The sequence below is a fragment of the Oncorhynchus mykiss genome, chromosome 15, assembly GCF_057628025.1.
Source record: "Oncorhynchus mykiss isolate SJ-2025 chromosome 15, ASM5762802v1, whole genome shotgun sequence".
Lineage (NCBI taxonomy): Eukaryota > Metazoa > Chordata > Actinopteri > Salmoniformes > Salmonidae > Oncorhynchus > Oncorhynchus mykiss.
This window is the reverse complement of record NC_143036.1, coordinates 64430573-64446755: the sequence shown is the minus strand read 5'-3', so window position 1 is coordinate 64446755 and position 16183 is coordinate 64430573. Positions and strand designations below refer to the sequence as shown.

General features: G+C 43.6%; 1 protein-coding gene and 1 pseudogene across 2 annotated transcripts; both read right to left on the bottom strand.

The window, feature by feature from the left end:
• Positions 1-26: 26 nt before the first annotated feature.
• Positions 27-2435, bottom strand: LOC149978147 (E3 ubiquitin-protein ligase TRIM35-like; annotated as a pseudogene). Its single transcript, XR_016486428.1, has 5 exons — positions 2088-2435; positions 1861-1924; positions 1556-1801; positions 1261-1283; positions 27-1171 (listed from the first exon to the last, which is right to left on the bottom strand). The product of XR_016486428.1 is annotated as an E3 ubiquitin-protein ligase TRIM35-like (transcript).
• Positions 2436-4166: 1731 nt separating this feature from the next.
• Positions 4167-7903, bottom strand: LOC110490491 (zinc-binding protein A33). The gene is made up of 6 exons (XM_021563900.3): positions 7098-7903; positions 6796-6882; positions 6123-6353; positions 5911-5933; positions 5703-5833; positions 4167-5605 (listed from the first exon to the last, which is right to left on the bottom strand). Exons 1-6 carry the CDS (start codon positions 7494-7496, stop codon positions 5073-5075), a joined length of 1404 nt encoding a protein of 467 aa, XP_021419575.3. The 5' UTR covers positions 7497-7903; the 3' UTR covers positions 4167-5072.
• Between the last annotated feature and the right edge of the window lie 8280 nt (positions 7904-16183).

The window sequence follows — 16183 nt, the reverse complement described above, 5'->3', positions numbered from 1 at the left end:
GTTAGATAGAAAAGCACAACATGAAATGCAATAGAAACTTTTAATATTTATTTAGATAGCTGACTGTACTTTACTTATTTTACATACTGTAACAACTGTTGTAAACACTTGTACAAGCATTATGAGATAGACAGTTGTTACCATACCACATGCCATTGGCATCAATTAGATTACACTACTATAGTATGCTTTGTGTTGAGGCAAGTCTTACAGCTATTTATTTACATGGAGCTGGATTCAACTAAAGTTTACACAATGGGGTCCCTACAATTGATACTTCAACTAAATAACATGTTAGTAGATATTTGTCCCCACATATTATAAACTTAGCAACCTGTCTCCACTCATGTTTATATTCTGCCCAAAGTTGGGGCTAACTGACAAAAGGCGCAGTGGGACCAATTGATTGGTACTGTAAAAGTATGGGAACACTTTTTCAGTGAATGTATCATTGAAGGTGTACAGAGTAGTGCTCTTAGTGGGATCGCAGAATGTCAGCTCCCCCTTGTCACAGTCCAGACGTGCTCTGATCACTTTTGGGCTCTCATCCAACTTGATCTGGATGTCTGGGTTTACACATACTCTATATTTCCCACTAATATATCTGATGCTCCACAATCTACATTTTGAGTGACTTGTTGCGCACAATGGACTCTTTGCCTACTCCCAGGGTCCAATTATCACTTTATCCTACCTCTACATCCCAACAATGTCTGCCTTTGCCCTTCAGAACCCAACACTCCCATTTTAAGCCTCTCAGGATTTTCTGGAATGTTCTGCCTCTCCTCACTGTATGTCACAGTGGTCAGGTCATGAGTCAGTATGAGCCTTGCAGACGCTGTTTGGATCAATGGTCACTGAAGCTTTAAGGGGAAAGTTTATTTTACTTTTATATTGTACTTTAATACTGAAGTGTGGGTGTAATGGGAGATAAAACTATTTCAAATAACTATTGAAAAAATACATTTATTTCCAAAGTATTGTGGCCTTATTTGCTACAGTAAGATATTAAAAAACAACATTTGTGAAAAACTTGGACTTTCTATAGTAAACGATCCGAAGCATCTTCTTCCAGACCTTGGATTTCAGAGATCCCACATGCTTGGCTATGTCAATGAATGCTCCGGACACTATCTCAGCATCTGCAGTGTCTGTTGCTGTGGATTCGGCTCTATGGGAATAAGAAAACATCAGTGCTGTTGTAAATGGAGTGTAACATGTATTTAGTAGGGATGAAAGGGGACTTAATTTACGACATACCTATTAAGTATGGCCTTGTAATTGTACAAAAGAAGGACATATTTCACTATGTTATATCAGATGACACTGAGATAATTGAGAAAAAACTCACAGAGAAATAACACATTTACAGTTGTGAACTCATTCACCAGCAAATTCCGACCTGGTTGAGAATTTCAAGGCGTTATACGACATTTGACTGTAGACTAGCAGTGTGACACTTGCGTCCTTTAGACAAACATTCGTTTTTGCAGTGAGTTCATGAGCTCATGTTGAGAATTTACATCTTTGTTATTTAAAAAGTCTTTACCGTTACCTGAAGGAATGTGATATTGTCAACTTCCATTTCCTTGATCATTTGAATAGTCTCTATTAGGGTTGAAATCTGCTTGGTCAATGGCTCAGCTCTTTCTCGCATCACTTGACATTTCTGTTGCACTTCCTTTCTCAGGGCAGCTGTCCTGGCTGTCTCTTCCTGTTCTGGGAACTGGTGGAGTTTCTTAAACTCCCCCCTTATCTGCTCCTCTCCACACTGGACTTGACCATAATGGACTTGACCAAACTTGACCACTGCTCAAATGTTTCTACATTTCAAAACTTTTTTTTTTAAATGACAGATACCCGTATATGCTCCTCCCAGGTTGGATGGTACATCTTGGCTGTGTTCATGTTTTTTTAATTCCTTCTTCAAAGTGGAACTCACACGCTGGATTTCTCTCTAAAAATACATGAAAAGTGATTCTTGTAAACATGGTAAATGTATGTTACACAGACCAGTCTTTTAATCCAGCCAGTCACTCTCTACTCAGTCACATAATGTGATTTAAATGATCAGTTAAAATAAAAGCAAAGGGAACAGATACTTTCACAAACTGACCTTCAAATCAGGCAGAGCCTCCTCAGTGGGACAGCCGTCATGGCCTTTACGTTTCTTTGATGTGTGACAGACAACACAGATGAACGGCTTGTCATCAAAACAGAAGAGTTCCATGTTGCTGGCAATTGTCCTGAGATACTTTCTCCTTTTCACTCCCTCTCTGCAACGATTCTCAGAGACTCTTTAAGGCCAAACTTAGGCTAGGTTCATCAATAGAACACTCGTTCCTGCATACAGGACACAGCAGATTGTCCATATCCTTCCAGTATTTCTATAGACACTCCTCACAAAAGCTATGGCTGCATTTGAGGACGACAAGGGTGATGTATATTTATTTTTTATTTAAACTTTATTTAACTAGGCAAGTCAGTTAAGAACACATTCTTATTTACAAAGACGGCCTACCAAAAGGCAAAAGGCCTCCTGCGGGGTTGGTTCTGCAGGTGGGGACCACAGACCACTTCTCAGTTCCTATGCTTCCTGGCTGATGTTTTGGCCACTTTTGAATACTGGTGGTGCTTGCTTTCACTCTAGTGGTAGCATGAGACGGAGTCTACAACCCACACAAGTGGCTCAGGTAGTGCAGCTCATCCAGGATGGCACATCAATGCGAGATGTGGCAAGAAGGTTTGCTGTGTCTGTCAGCGTAGTGTCCAGAGCATGAAGGCGCTACCAGGAGACAGGCCAGTACACCAGGAAACGTGGAGGAGGCCGTAGGAGGGCAACAACCCAGCAGCAGGACCGCTACCTCCGCCTTTGTGCAAGGAGGAGCAGGAGGAGCACTGCCAGAGCCCTGCAAAATGACCTCCATTAGGCCACAAATGTGCATGTGTCTGCTCAAACGGTCAGAAACAGACTCCATGAGGGTGGTATGAGGGCCCGACGTCCACAGGTGGGGGTTGTGCTTACAGCCCAACACCGTGCAGGACGTTTGGCATTTGCCAGAGAACACCATGATTGGCAAATTCGCCACTGGCACCCTGTGCTCTTCACAGATGAAAGCAGGTTCACACTGAGCACATGTGACAGACGTGACAGTCTGGAGACGCCGTGGAGAACGTTCTGCTGCCTGCAACATCCTCCAGCATGACCGGTTTGGCGGTGGGTCAGTCATGGTGTGGGGTGGCATTTCTTTGGGGGGACGCACAGCCCTCCATGTGCTCGCCAGAGGTAGCCTGACTGCCATTAGGTACCGAGATGAGATCCTCAGACCCCTTGTGAGACCATATGCTGGTGTGGTTGGCCCTGGGTTCCTCCTAATGCAAGACAATGCTAGACCTCATGTGGCTGGAGTGTGTCAGCAGTTCCTGCAAGGGGAAGGCATTGATGCTATGGACTGGCCCGCCCTTTCCCCAGACCTGAATCCAATTGAGCACATCAGGGACATCATGTCTCGCTCCATCCTGGACAGTTGCACCACAGACTGTCCAGGAGTTGGCGGATGCTTTAGTCCAGGTCTGGGAGGAGATCCCTCAGGAGACCATCCGCCACCTCATCAGGAGCATGCCCAGGCGTTGTAGGGAGGTCATACAGGCACGTGGAGGCCACACACACTACTGAGCCTCATTTTGACTTGTTTTAAGGACATTACATCAAAGTTGGATCAGCCTGTAGTGTGGTTTTCCACTTTCATTTTGAGTGTGACTCCAAATCCAGACCTCCATGGGTTGATACATTTGATTTCCATTGATAATTTTTGTGTGATGTTGTTGTCAGCACATTCAACTATGTAAAGAAAAAAGTATTTAATAAGAATATTTCATTCATTCAGATCTAGGATGTGTTATTTTAGTGTTCCCTTTATTTTTTTGAGCAGTGTATATATATCTAGGACAAAACACACATCACAATAAGAGAGACAACATAACAGTACATAAAGAGAGACCTATAAGACAACAACATAGCAAGGCAGCAACACAACATGACAATACAACATGGTAGCAACACAACATGGTAACAGCACAAAACATGGTACAAACATTATTGGGCACAGACAACAACACAAAGGGCAAGAAGGTAGAGACAATACATCACGAAATGCAGCCACAACTGTCAGTAAGTGTTTTATTTATGTCACAACACACAGGACAAGATAGGTGTTCCTCCAGGAGAGGCAAGCTGGCTGCCAATTTAATGAATCATTCTGTGTGCTACTCTGTCTTGGTTAAGGCTAGAATCCATCAAGCAGGCTGACTGGGTTGTGGCGCAGGGGGCAGGTTATACTGGTTATAAAGGCATGATACAGACCAAAACTCCACCCACAGTTAAGTTTTCATATTCCAGGAAACTAAACTACCACATTTCCCTCTGTGTCCTGGCAGGAACCCAGATGTGTGTAGTGTTCCGACCAACAATAACGAGTGATCTAACACAGCCATGTATTAATAAGTCTTGTCTTGTCATAGCAGCTTTTACACATATCATATAATACATAGTAAAGTAAATATGCAGCTGTCACCTTTCCAATATCTATTAGGAAATACACTGTACAGACTAGTGACCTTTTTGTTATTAATCAAACTAGTGATGTGCCAATTAGTACCTGTGTTGTGAGAACAATACTTTACCACTAGATGTCAGTAAGTGTCCAGACATTAAAAAGAGAAACAGTTATTACTGTGAAACTAATTGTAAAACTACATTGTAGACTGTTACTTACTGATGGTGAAGATATCGTAGTATTGCTTAACAGTTTATAAGTATACAGACATGGTCGTCCAATGAGATATGCTGCTATTATATGTTACATCATTTCAACTCTAGTCTGAAAATAGTCCTACAGTAAATCCCATTTACTTTTAACCTGTCCTTTCTGCTTTTTAGTATCTTCTGCTTTTTCCCACAACCCCTCCGATATACACACACACATACACAAACACACATTAGGTTGGAGAGGCTGGAGCAGAGGGACTCCGCAGTGCAGCGCCCAATGAGCAGATTTGCCTCGTGCCCCAGCTCACGTCTCAGTTACCTTAGTGAGGGGTCTCTTACAAAGGCGCAGTGGGCTTTTAAGACTGCCTATACTAAAGTATGGGAACAGCTTTTCAGTAAATGTGTGTTTGAAGGTGTACAGAGTATTGCTCATAGTGGGGTCGGAGAATGTGACCTCCCCCTTGTCACAGTCCAGATATACTCGGATCACTTGTGGGCATTCATCTACCTTGATCTCTTTGCGTGATTTCACACCTGCTTTGTATTTCCCATTAATATATCTGATGGTCCACAATCCACTCTCAGGATCCAGTTTTACTAGCTTCTTCCGCACAATGGACTCTTTGGCTACTCCCAGAGACCAGTTATCGCTGTCTCCTACCTCAACGTCCCAGAAATGTTTGCCTTTAATGAAGCCCTCAGACCCCAACACTCCTACATGAAACCTTTCAGGATTGTCTGGAAGACTCTGCTTTTCCTCACAGCACGTCACAGTGGTGAGGTCATCAGTGAGGATGAGCTTTGTGGACACTGTGTTTGGATCCATGGTTACAGGATCTAAGGAGATACAGATAAACCATTTCACAGAACTATTGAAAGATATATTCTGTTCACAAATGTTGGCGAATTGAACTGTGAAATACCCTGGACTTACTGTAGTCAACAATCTTAATCAGACTGCTCCAGACTTTGAACGTCAGACATCCAACATGCTTGGCCATGTCAATGAATGCTCCTGGCCCCATCTCAGCATTTGCAGCAGTGTCTGGAGGTGTGCACTCGGCTCTAGGGTAATCATTTAACTTTAGTGATTCCATTCCATGGAATGGAAAAGTATAGAGATACAATAAAATGGGACTTACCTGACAAGTATGGCCTCGTAGTTCTATAAAAACAACATGGACAAATGACACTGTTACAGTATGAGGTGGCTGTGAAATAAAAGGCCATAAACCTGTCAATCATTGTAAATATGCTTATTTGCCTCATAGCTTACAGGTATGTCCATTGACAGTTGTGAAACAATTGTATTCACCACCAATTGACATAAATTAAATAATACTGGCCCACATACCTGCAGGAATGTGATATCATCAGTCTCCATGTCCTTTTTGATAAGTCCGATAGTCTCAGAAAGCATTGAGATATTCTTGGTCAACTTCTCCATTCTTTCTCTCATCACTTCATATTTCAGCTGTTGTTCCTTTTTCAGAGCAGCTATCCTGGCAGCCTCTTCTTCTTCTAGGAACTGGTAAAATTTCTTAAACACCCCCCTTATCTGCTCCTCTCCAAGTTGGCCCTGGACCTACCATAGACAAGAAGGAAACTTAAAAGGATAGTTCACCCAAATTACAGATTTACATATTGGTTTCTATACCCTGAAGCAGTCTATGGACAAAGTATGACAGCAATCCATGTTTTGTTTTAGGTTCCCTGTGCAGCGATGCTCCCCATCCAACCTGACAGAGCTTGAGAGGATCTGCAGAGAAGAATGGGAGAAACTCCCCAAATACAGGCATGCCAAGCTTGTAGCGTAATACCCAATAAGACTTGAGGCTGTCATCGCTGCCAAAGGTGCTTCAACAAAGTACTGAGTGAAGGGTCTGAATACTGATGAGGGAAAAAAACTATTGAATTAATTTTAGAATAAGGCTGTAACGTAACATCATTTGTAAAAAGTCATGGGGTCTGAATACTTTCCGAATGCACTTCATCTTTACTAGAAAATATGTATTACTGTGAACTACCATTAAGTGTTCCACACAGTTTTCCTCTTCCAGTTTGGCGGTGGTCATTTTTCCCAATTTGTTCTGCAAAGGAGCCTTGATTTCACTCTAGAATGACATAAGAAGTGAAATTTGTCAACCTTGCTAAACGTTTATGTAGATTAAACAAAACTGAGTCAGGCGTTCATTGTACAGTACTCAGCTAGTCATGTCTTTATTCAGTCACAGAGGGATCCATTTTTCTTTAAACAAGGGCAAAGTTAACAAATCAAATCACACAATTATCAGTTAAATAAAGGCAAACATGTTGAAATCTGTCTCACCTTCAAATCAGGCAGAGCCTCCTCAATGGGATAGCAGTCATGGCCTTTATGTTTCTTTGATATGTGACAGACAACACAGATGAGCTGTTTGTCATCAAAACAGAAGAGTTTGAGTTTCTCTCCATGCAGCTGGCAGATATCCTGAGATCCTTTCTCCTTTTCACTTCCTCCCTGGAACGATTCACAGAGACTCTTTAAGGCCAAACTTTGGCTCGGTTCCTCAGGAGAACACTCTCTCCTGCATACAGGACACAGGAAAATCTCCAAGTCCTTCCAGTATTTCCGGAGACACTCCTCACAGAAGCTGTGGCTGCATTTGAGGACGACGGGGTTGCTGAATATGTCACAACACACGGGACAAGAGAGGTGTTCCTCCAGGAGAGACAAGCTGGCTTCCATTATTATTTATCACTCTGTGTGCTATTCTGTCTTGGTTAAGGCTAGAATCCATAAAGAAAGTTAACTGAGTTGTGGCTAAAGGGGCAGGTTATACTGGTTATAAAGACATGATACAGACTAAAACTCCACCCACAGTTACATTTTCATATTCCAGGAAATGAAACCAAAACCAGAACTATCACATTTCCCTCTGCATCCTGGCAGAAACTCAGGTGTGTGTAGTGTACCAACCAGAAATAATGAGTGATATAACACACACTAGAGGGATATAAAACAACAATAAAAACTATGTTAAATCAAACAAGGACTTTACCACTAGATGTTAGTAGGTATCCAGCCATTGCAAAGAGTAACGGTTATTACTGTGAAAAGCATTGCAAAACGACATTGTAGACTGCTGGTGAAGACTTGGCAGTATTGCTTAATAGTTTATAAGTATACAGACATGGTCACCCAATGAGATATGCTGTTATTATATGTAGTGTACTTTCAAATCTAGTCGGAAAATAGCCAATTTACTTTGAACCTGTCTTTCAACACACCAAGGTACATGTCATCTTACTAACAAACAATTCCTCAACTAAATGCTATTGCAGTCTTTCTCTCTCTCGCATTATGTATTGAAGTGAATTCTTCAATCTGGTGTTTCAGATCAAAATGATGTCATTTCAAGTTTGCAAGTTTGCAAGTGTTCAGGTTGTCTGTCTCTGTATAGATATTCTGTATAAACTACTGTGTACTATATATACTCTGTGTAGAATGATATCCTCATCTAGTTGTGAGAACTTGAAATGGCAGTAGATGACAAAAAATGTATAATCTGTCAATCAACAACGTTTAAAGGGAGTTCAATTCACTTGAACAAGTTGGAAGAAAACAATATATATACGTTTTCAGACCCTTTGCTATGATACTCGCAATTGAGGCCAGGTGCATCCTGTTTCCATTGACCATCCTTGAGATGTTTCTACAACTTGATTGGAGTCCACCTGTGGTAAATTCAGTTGATTGGACATGATTTGTGAAGGCACAAACCTGTCTATATAAGGTCCCACAGTTGACAAGTCATGGCAGAGCAAAAACCAAGCCATGAGGTCGAAGGAATTGTCCGTAGAGCTCCGAGACAGGATTGTGTCGAGGCACAGATCTGGGGAAGGATACCAACACATTTCGGCAGCATTGAAGGTGCCCAAGAACACAGTGTCCTCCATCATTCTTAAATGGAAGAAGTTTGGAACCACCAAGACTCTTCCTAGAGCTGGCAACCCGGGCCAAACTGAGCAATCAGGGGAGAAGGGCCTTGGTCAGGGAGGTGATCAAGAACCCAATGGTCACTCTAAAGGAGATCCAGAGTTCATCTGTGGCCATGGGCGAACCTTACAGAAGGACAACCATTTCTGCAGCACTCTACCAATCAGGCCTTTATGGTAGAGTGGCCAGACGGACGCCACTCTTCAGTAAAAGACACATGACAGCCAGCTTGGAGTTTCCCAAAGGGCACCAAAAGGACTCTGACTATGAGAAACAAGATTCTCTGGTCTGATGAAACCAAAATTAAACTCTTTGACCTGAATGCCAAGCGTCGCATCTGGAGGAAACCTGGCACCATCCCTTTGGTGAAGATTGTTGGTGGCAGCATCATGCTGTGGGGATGTTTTTCAGCGGCAGGGACTGGGAGATTAGTCCGGTTCGAGGGAAAGATGAACAGAGCATAGTACAGACAGATACTTGATGAAAACCTGCTCCAGAGCGCTCCGGACCTCAGACTGGGCGACGGTTCACCCTCTAACAGGACAACAACCCTAAGCACACAGCCAAGACAACGGAAGAGTGTCTCAATGTCCTTGAGTGGCCCAGCCAGAGCCCAGATATCAGTAAGTATCCAGACATTGCAATGAGCAAAACTACATTGTAGACTGTTACTTACTCCTGGTGAAGACATGGTAGTATTACTTAATAGTGTATATGTCAAGGCTGTGGGTAACTGGTGAAAGGAGTCAGGCGCAGGAGAGCTGAGATGTGTGGACAAGGTATTTAATTCAGGAAAACACCAGTACAAAACACAATACTATGGTGCTGGAAAAATACCGATACCACAAAATAAACTGGCGTAACAACAAAACCCGGCAACAATAATACCAGCCGTCATAATACAGCCTTACAATAAAACAAACACACACACAAACATGGGGGAAACCAGAGGGTTAAATAATGAACATGTAATGGGGAGAATTGAAGCCAGGTGTGTAGAAAACAAAGACCAAACAAATGGAAAATTAAAAGTGGATCGGTGATGGCTAGAAGGCCGGTGACGTCGACCGCCGAACTCCGCCCGAACAAGGAGGGGGACCAAGTTCTGCGGAAGTCGTGACAGTATAAGTATACAGACATGGTCATCCAATGAGATATGCTGTTATTACATGTACATCTAGATGAGAAATTGTCTTAAAGTAAATCCAATTTGTTTAAAATATGTCAGACACCAAGGGTTACTGTCATTTTATTAGCAAGCAATTCCAACAGCCTCAACTAAATATTGTCTCCCGTCTGTCTGTCTCTCTCTCTCTCTCTCTCTCTCTCTAAGATGGAGAGTGGCAGGCAGGCGGCGCGATGGACGCAAGCTTAGTGATTATTTCCCTCATACTGTCCACCATTCTTCCAGTTAGCCAGGCAACTTGGGGCCTTATCGGGGATCCAAGTTGATAGTACAGGGGACAGACTCTTTTCATGCAACTTCGATACGAAGTAATTTTTGTAGCAGGTTAGGAGAGCATTTTTGCTAACCCTAACCTTAACCCTTTTCCTAACCTTAACTCAGTCTCCAAACCTGCTACGTTAGTTCTCCAAATCTGCTGTGTAAGTTCTCCTAACCTGCAGAGAAAAAGTCACTTCCTGATCGAAGTGGTGAAAAGAGTGTTTCTCCACTGTACAGAGTGTGAGTGTGCAGTGCACTTCCCAAGGGTCCTGGGGAGAGGAGAGGGTGCTGGTTCCCAGTGCCTAGTCCAAAATGTCCTCTTCCTCTTAAGCTCTTAAGCAGCACAGTATGACAGTGTGCTGATCACTGCCCAGCGTTGTAGTCAAGTCCCTAACCTGGACTTGGGTACTACAACACTGGCACGGACCCCAAGTGTCCTGTGAGAGAACAGGGTGCTGGGGCCCAGTGTCTGCCCCAAAATGCCCTCCTGGTTCGATGTTAGAATCGATCAACTTGGCAATGTAAGTTGTGGTGGCTTGGTGGATCAAAGTGCAGGTTGATAGTGTTGAAATGGACTCCACCCACAATGACCAGCAGTTTCTATATGTCATTCTCATTATGGAGAGTTGCTAGGCAACAAAACCAAAACTTAGTCACATTTCACTCTGCTTGCTCCAGACAGAAACTAAGGCTCTGACTCAGGGGTATATGCACAATATTACCAACCAGTGGAGGCTACTGAGAGGAGGAACGACTCTTAATAATAGCTGGAATGGAGCGGATGTAATGGCATCAGACCATGTGTTTGATGTATTTGATACCATTCCGCTCCAGTCATTACCATGAGCCCTTCCTCCCCAATTAAGTTGCCACCAACCTCCTGTGCTACCAACCCACATCATGACAATCTAACAGTCAGACAATAAGTATTGTCTTGTCAAACCAACTGGTAACCGTATATACAGTGAATATGCAGCTGTCACCTTTGTAATATCTATTAGGAAATATATTGTACAGACTAGAGTGACATAAAACAACAATAATAAAACTTCTAATTAAACTAGTGAAGTACCTGCTGTACCCGTGTTGTGAGAACTGTACTTTACCACTAGATGTCAGTAAGTGTACAGACATTGCAAAGAGAAACAGTTGTTACTTTGAGACACATTCCAAACTACGTACATTGTAGACTGTTACTTACTGCTGGTGAAGACATGGTAGTATTATTTAGCCGTGTATAAGTATACAAACAGGTCACCCAATGAGATATGCTGTTATTATGTGTTACATACTTTTAAATCTAGATGGAAAATTGTCCTAAAGTAAATCCAATTTGCTTCAAATATGTCAGACACTAAGGGTTACTATCATTTTATTAGCAAGCAATTTCAACAGCCTCAACTAAATATTGTCCTCTCTCTCTCTTTCTCTCTCTCTCTCTCTCTCTTTCTCTCTCTGTCTCTCTGTGTGTGTGTGTGTGTGGTTGGAGACAGGTGTGCTGGAGTCGGAGCAGATCCCTCCCAGCTGCAACTCGTCCCATAAATCAAGACCTCTACATATACTCACTCCTGCCACCTCAGTTACCGCTCTCTCTGGCTCCTGTCCCACATCTCACCACCAACCACCTTGCGCTGGAGATCACTCCTCACCATTACCTTGGATTCCCCTCAGGACCTGTTCCCCTGTTCTACTCAGCCAATTCCAACCTCACTCTATACTCCTGGTTTTTGCAACTCATCTGAGCTACCACGGTTCTGCACTCCCCATTTCTCTGTGTTCAATTCATCCCGGCTTCCTCTTCTGAGTCTGCTCTTGTGTTCCCCCCCTTCGCTCATCGTAACACTTGGAGACTCATTGGGGCTCCAAGTTGATAGTACAGGGGACAGACTCTTTTCACGCAACTTCGAAACGAAGTGATTTTCGTAGCAGGTTAGGAGAGCCTTTTTGCTAACCTTAACCCTTTTTCTAACCTTAAACCTCAGTCTCCTAACCTGCTACATGAAATCTCCCAACCTGTTGTGTAAGTTCCCCTAACCTGCAGCGAAGAATTCACTTCCTGATCGAGGTGGTGAAAAGAGTGTTTCTCCACAGTACAGAGTGTGAGTGTGCAGTGCACTTCCCAAGGGTCCTGGGGAGAGGAGAGGTTGCTGGTTCCCTGTGCCTGTCCCTAAATGTCCTCTTCCTCTTAAGCTGACAGCACAGTATGACAGTGTGCTGATCCCTGCCCAGCGTTGTAGTCAAGTCTCTAACCTGGACTCGGGTACTACAATTCTGGCACTGCTCCCAAGTGTCCTGTGAGAGAACAGGGTGCTGGGGCCCAGTGTCTGTCCCAAAATGCTCTCCTCTTGATTCGATGTTAGAATCAATCAACTTGGCAATGTAAGTTGTGGTGGCTTGCTGGATCAAAGTGCAGGTTGATAGTGTTGAAATGGCCTCCACCCACAATGACCAGCAGTTTCTATGTCGTTACCATTATGGAGAGTTGCTAGGCAACAAAACCAAAACTTAGTCACATTTCACTCTGCTTGCTCCAGACAGAAACTAAGGCTCTAACTCAGGGGTATATGCACAATATTACCAACCAGTGGAGGCTGCTGAGGGGAGGACGGCTCTTAATAATAGCTGGAAGGGAGCGGATGTAATGGCATTAAACCATGTATTTGAAACCATTCCACCTATTCCGCTCCAGTCATTACCACGAGCCCTTCCTCCCCAATTAAGGTGTCACCAACCTCTTGTGCTACCAACCCACATTATGACGATCTAACAGTCAGACAAGTCTTGTCAAACCAACTGGTATCTGTATATACAGTGACTATGCAGCTGTCACCTTTGTAATATCTATTAGGAAATGTACAGACTGCTGACATACTACAACAACAATAAAACATCTAATTAAACTAGTTAAGTAGCCACTAGTACCCGTGTTGTGAGAACTGTACTTTACCACTAGATGTCAGTAAGTGTCCAGACATTGCAAAGAGAAACAGTTGTTACTGTGAAACATTGAAAAACTACATTGTAGACTGTTACTTACTGCTGGTGAAGACATGGTAGTATTACTTAATAGTGTATAAGTATACAGACATGGTCATCCAATGAAATATGCTGTTATCACATCTACTTTTAAATCAAGATGAAAAATTGTCCTAAAGTTAATCCAATTTGCTTCAAATATGTGAGACACCAAGGGTTACTGTCATTTTATTAGCAAGCAATTTCAACAGCCTCAACTAAATATTGTCTCCTGACTCTCTCTCTCTCTCTCTCTCTCGCTCTCTCTCTCAGATGGAGAGTGGCAGGGAGGCGGTGCGACGGACGCAGGCTTAGGGATTCATTATTTCTCTCATACCGTTCAATGTTTTCCCAGGCAGCCAGGCAACTAGGAGCCTCATTGGGTCTGAGAATAGCTGTCAATCCCTCTAGGTTCTAATGAGCTTTGGCAGTTTGACATGCAGTGTTCCCTCTTACTATCCTCCCTGGGACTCGTCTCAGTGACAGATTCCTTCTGGAGAGTATCAGGACCCCTCCACCAGTCTCACACCTCTATCAGGGTGTTACAGAGCTGATAGTACATAGGACAGACTCTTTTCATACCCCTTGGATACAAAGGGATTTTCGTAGCAGGTTAAGACTGGATTTCTGTCTCCTAACCTGCTACATTAATTACCCTAACCTGCTGCGTAAGTTCTTCTAACCTGCAGCGAAAAAGTCATTTCCTGATCAAAGTGGTGAAAAGAGTGTTTCTCCACGGTACAAAGTGTGAGTGTGCAGTGCACTTCCGCCAAGGATCCTGGGGAGAGGAGAGGTTCCTGGTTCCCCGTGCCTGTCCCAAAATGTCCTCTTCCTCTTAAGCTGACAGCACAGTATGACAGTGTGCTGAGCACTGCCCAGCGTTGTAGTCAAGTCCCTAACCTGGACTTGGGTGCTACAACACTGGCACTGCTCCCAAGTGTCCTGGGAGAGAACAGGGTGCTGGGGCCCAGTGTTTGTCCCAAAATGCCCACCTCCTCTTGGTTCGATGTCTCAATGCCATTCTGCTGTGGATCTCCTTCCTGTAGCTTGTCCTCTGGAGAGACAGAAGGTATTGATGCCGATGGCTCTGAGAGCATATTAAATGTTGTTATCAATATAGTATAACGGTGTCACATTTATTGCAGCCTCGCGTAAACCGATTCAATAGGCTATTAATCTGCTGTGCTACGCAGTAATGGTGGACGGTAACTAGTGAGAAGAGGGACCATTAGTTATTAGGGTGCTTATGGACTGAAGAGAGCAAAGTGTAGAAGGGAAGGAAGAGCGAGAGAGATGGAGATGGAGGGAGGGAGAGAGGGAGGGAGAGAGCTCCTCAAATGATCACAGTGAATAACTACCAACGGAACAGGCCTGTAGAGTAGTCCTTGGGTAAATAGTGGAAGACATTAGCAGATGAATATCCTCAAGTTGAAACACAACTGTAATTGTTACAGCCCTGAGATGGAAGAAGGCCATGGTGCTTGGTCTGTATGTCATGCCTTATCAATATTTCCTATTCAGAAAGAAATTGTTGTGTGACGTGTCGACCAATCATTTCCATTCCCTTCACGTTCTGAGTAGTAGAGGACCACCAGCGTCAAAGGAAATAAACCTCAAGCACATCCATTTAATCAGAGGAGAATTTCATTTCTGCTTTTCACATATGAGTTGAGGCCTCCGTATAAATTGGATGAAATGCACAATATCACCAGACTGGCCAGGCTGGCTGCTTACCAAGTACCAGTTACCTTTTCGGTCATATTGATTATTTTCTCCCTTCTCTTTATTGGTGGAGGAACTCTTGACAACAATCTCAGACAGACATGAAACCAATGGAAAAAAACAAGGAAAAAATATTCAGTTTAGAAAGTTTCCCCAGAAGCCATTTTATTTATGGATTCTTACTCAGAGGCCAAATCTGTGTTGACCACTGGAATACACACACACACACACACACGTCTTGCCCACGGCTTGCATGGGGACGAATGAGAGGTGAGGTCAATCTTATTTGGAGAGAATGGTGAGAAGCCTGGGACTCAGACTCCATCCTCCTTTGGGCTCTGGAAGGTCGCCAGGCCTCACATTCCAGATCTCCAGGATTCACTGGGAGCCCAGCTGTTATTGGGTGTGCAGCCCTGCATACCTCCACCTCCACCGCTGCAAATAGAGTTTAAAGGAGCAACATCAATTCAATAACCCACACCTGACGGGTTAATACAACACCCACTCTCCCCTCCTCAATATCATTCTTCTTTTCATTTTTTATTCCCAAGCTTTCCTTTAAACTCTAGCTGAGGGAGAGAGTGATTACAAGGTTGTCAAATCGTTCTTAGTTTTTTCTCTGGCTTCGTGATGGTGCGAGCGAGGAAAGCGCTCCTGGTGTAAGGAAGGTTTTCTCAATCACCTTCACTGAAATTGTGTTTCATGTTATGGATTTTTTTTCTTTCATCAATGTCCTGAAATGGTGACTGGGGACAATTATGGAAACACCCACTCTGGAGCGATAAGAAACGTTACCATGTGATTCAGATCACAGACGCAGGCACTACATCACATCACGTAGACATCTCCAGACTACGGTGTTTAGGGTAGCATCCATTCTATTAGGGCTGATCTAAAAGGTTGGTGCCAAACCAATGTCACAGATTGACCGTCTCCAAGTAGGTCACATGGCCTACAATGGAGAAATGGTAATTGTCAATGGTGAGGGGCCTAATCCACTGTGGTTTGCTGGGATAGGCTCTAAGCTCTGGGCCGCACAGTGAAGAGAAGAGGACCAGCTTCACACCACAGGCAGATAAGGAGGTAGTAGCTAGAGGAAACTGGGAGTCTTTTTAGAGCCAAGATGGGTGGTTGTGATGCTCCATCATGGCACAACAGGGCCTCTGTCCAAATGATAGGGGATATTAAGAGCTGCCCTGGGAGAAAGGATCCTGCCCTCATTAACTGTGTGCTAGCGGGGCATATACAAGATGGG

What these genes read in the sequence shown, in the direction of transcription:
- LOC110490491 (XM_021563900.3), bottom strand. Translation starts at nt 7,496, where the DNA reads ATGGAAGCCAGCTTGTCTCTCCTGGAGGAACACCTCTCTTGTCCCGTG. An exon ending in TACGAGGCCATACTTGTCAG is followed by an intron (nt 5,834 to 5,910) that starts GTAAGTCCCATT and finishes TGATTACCCTAG; the next exon opens with AGCCGAGTGCACACCTCCAG. An exon ending in GATTAAGATTGTTGACTACA is followed by an intron (nt 5,606 to 5,702) that starts GTAAGTCCAGGG and finishes GTATCTCCTTAG; the next exon opens with ATCCTGTAACCATGGATCCA.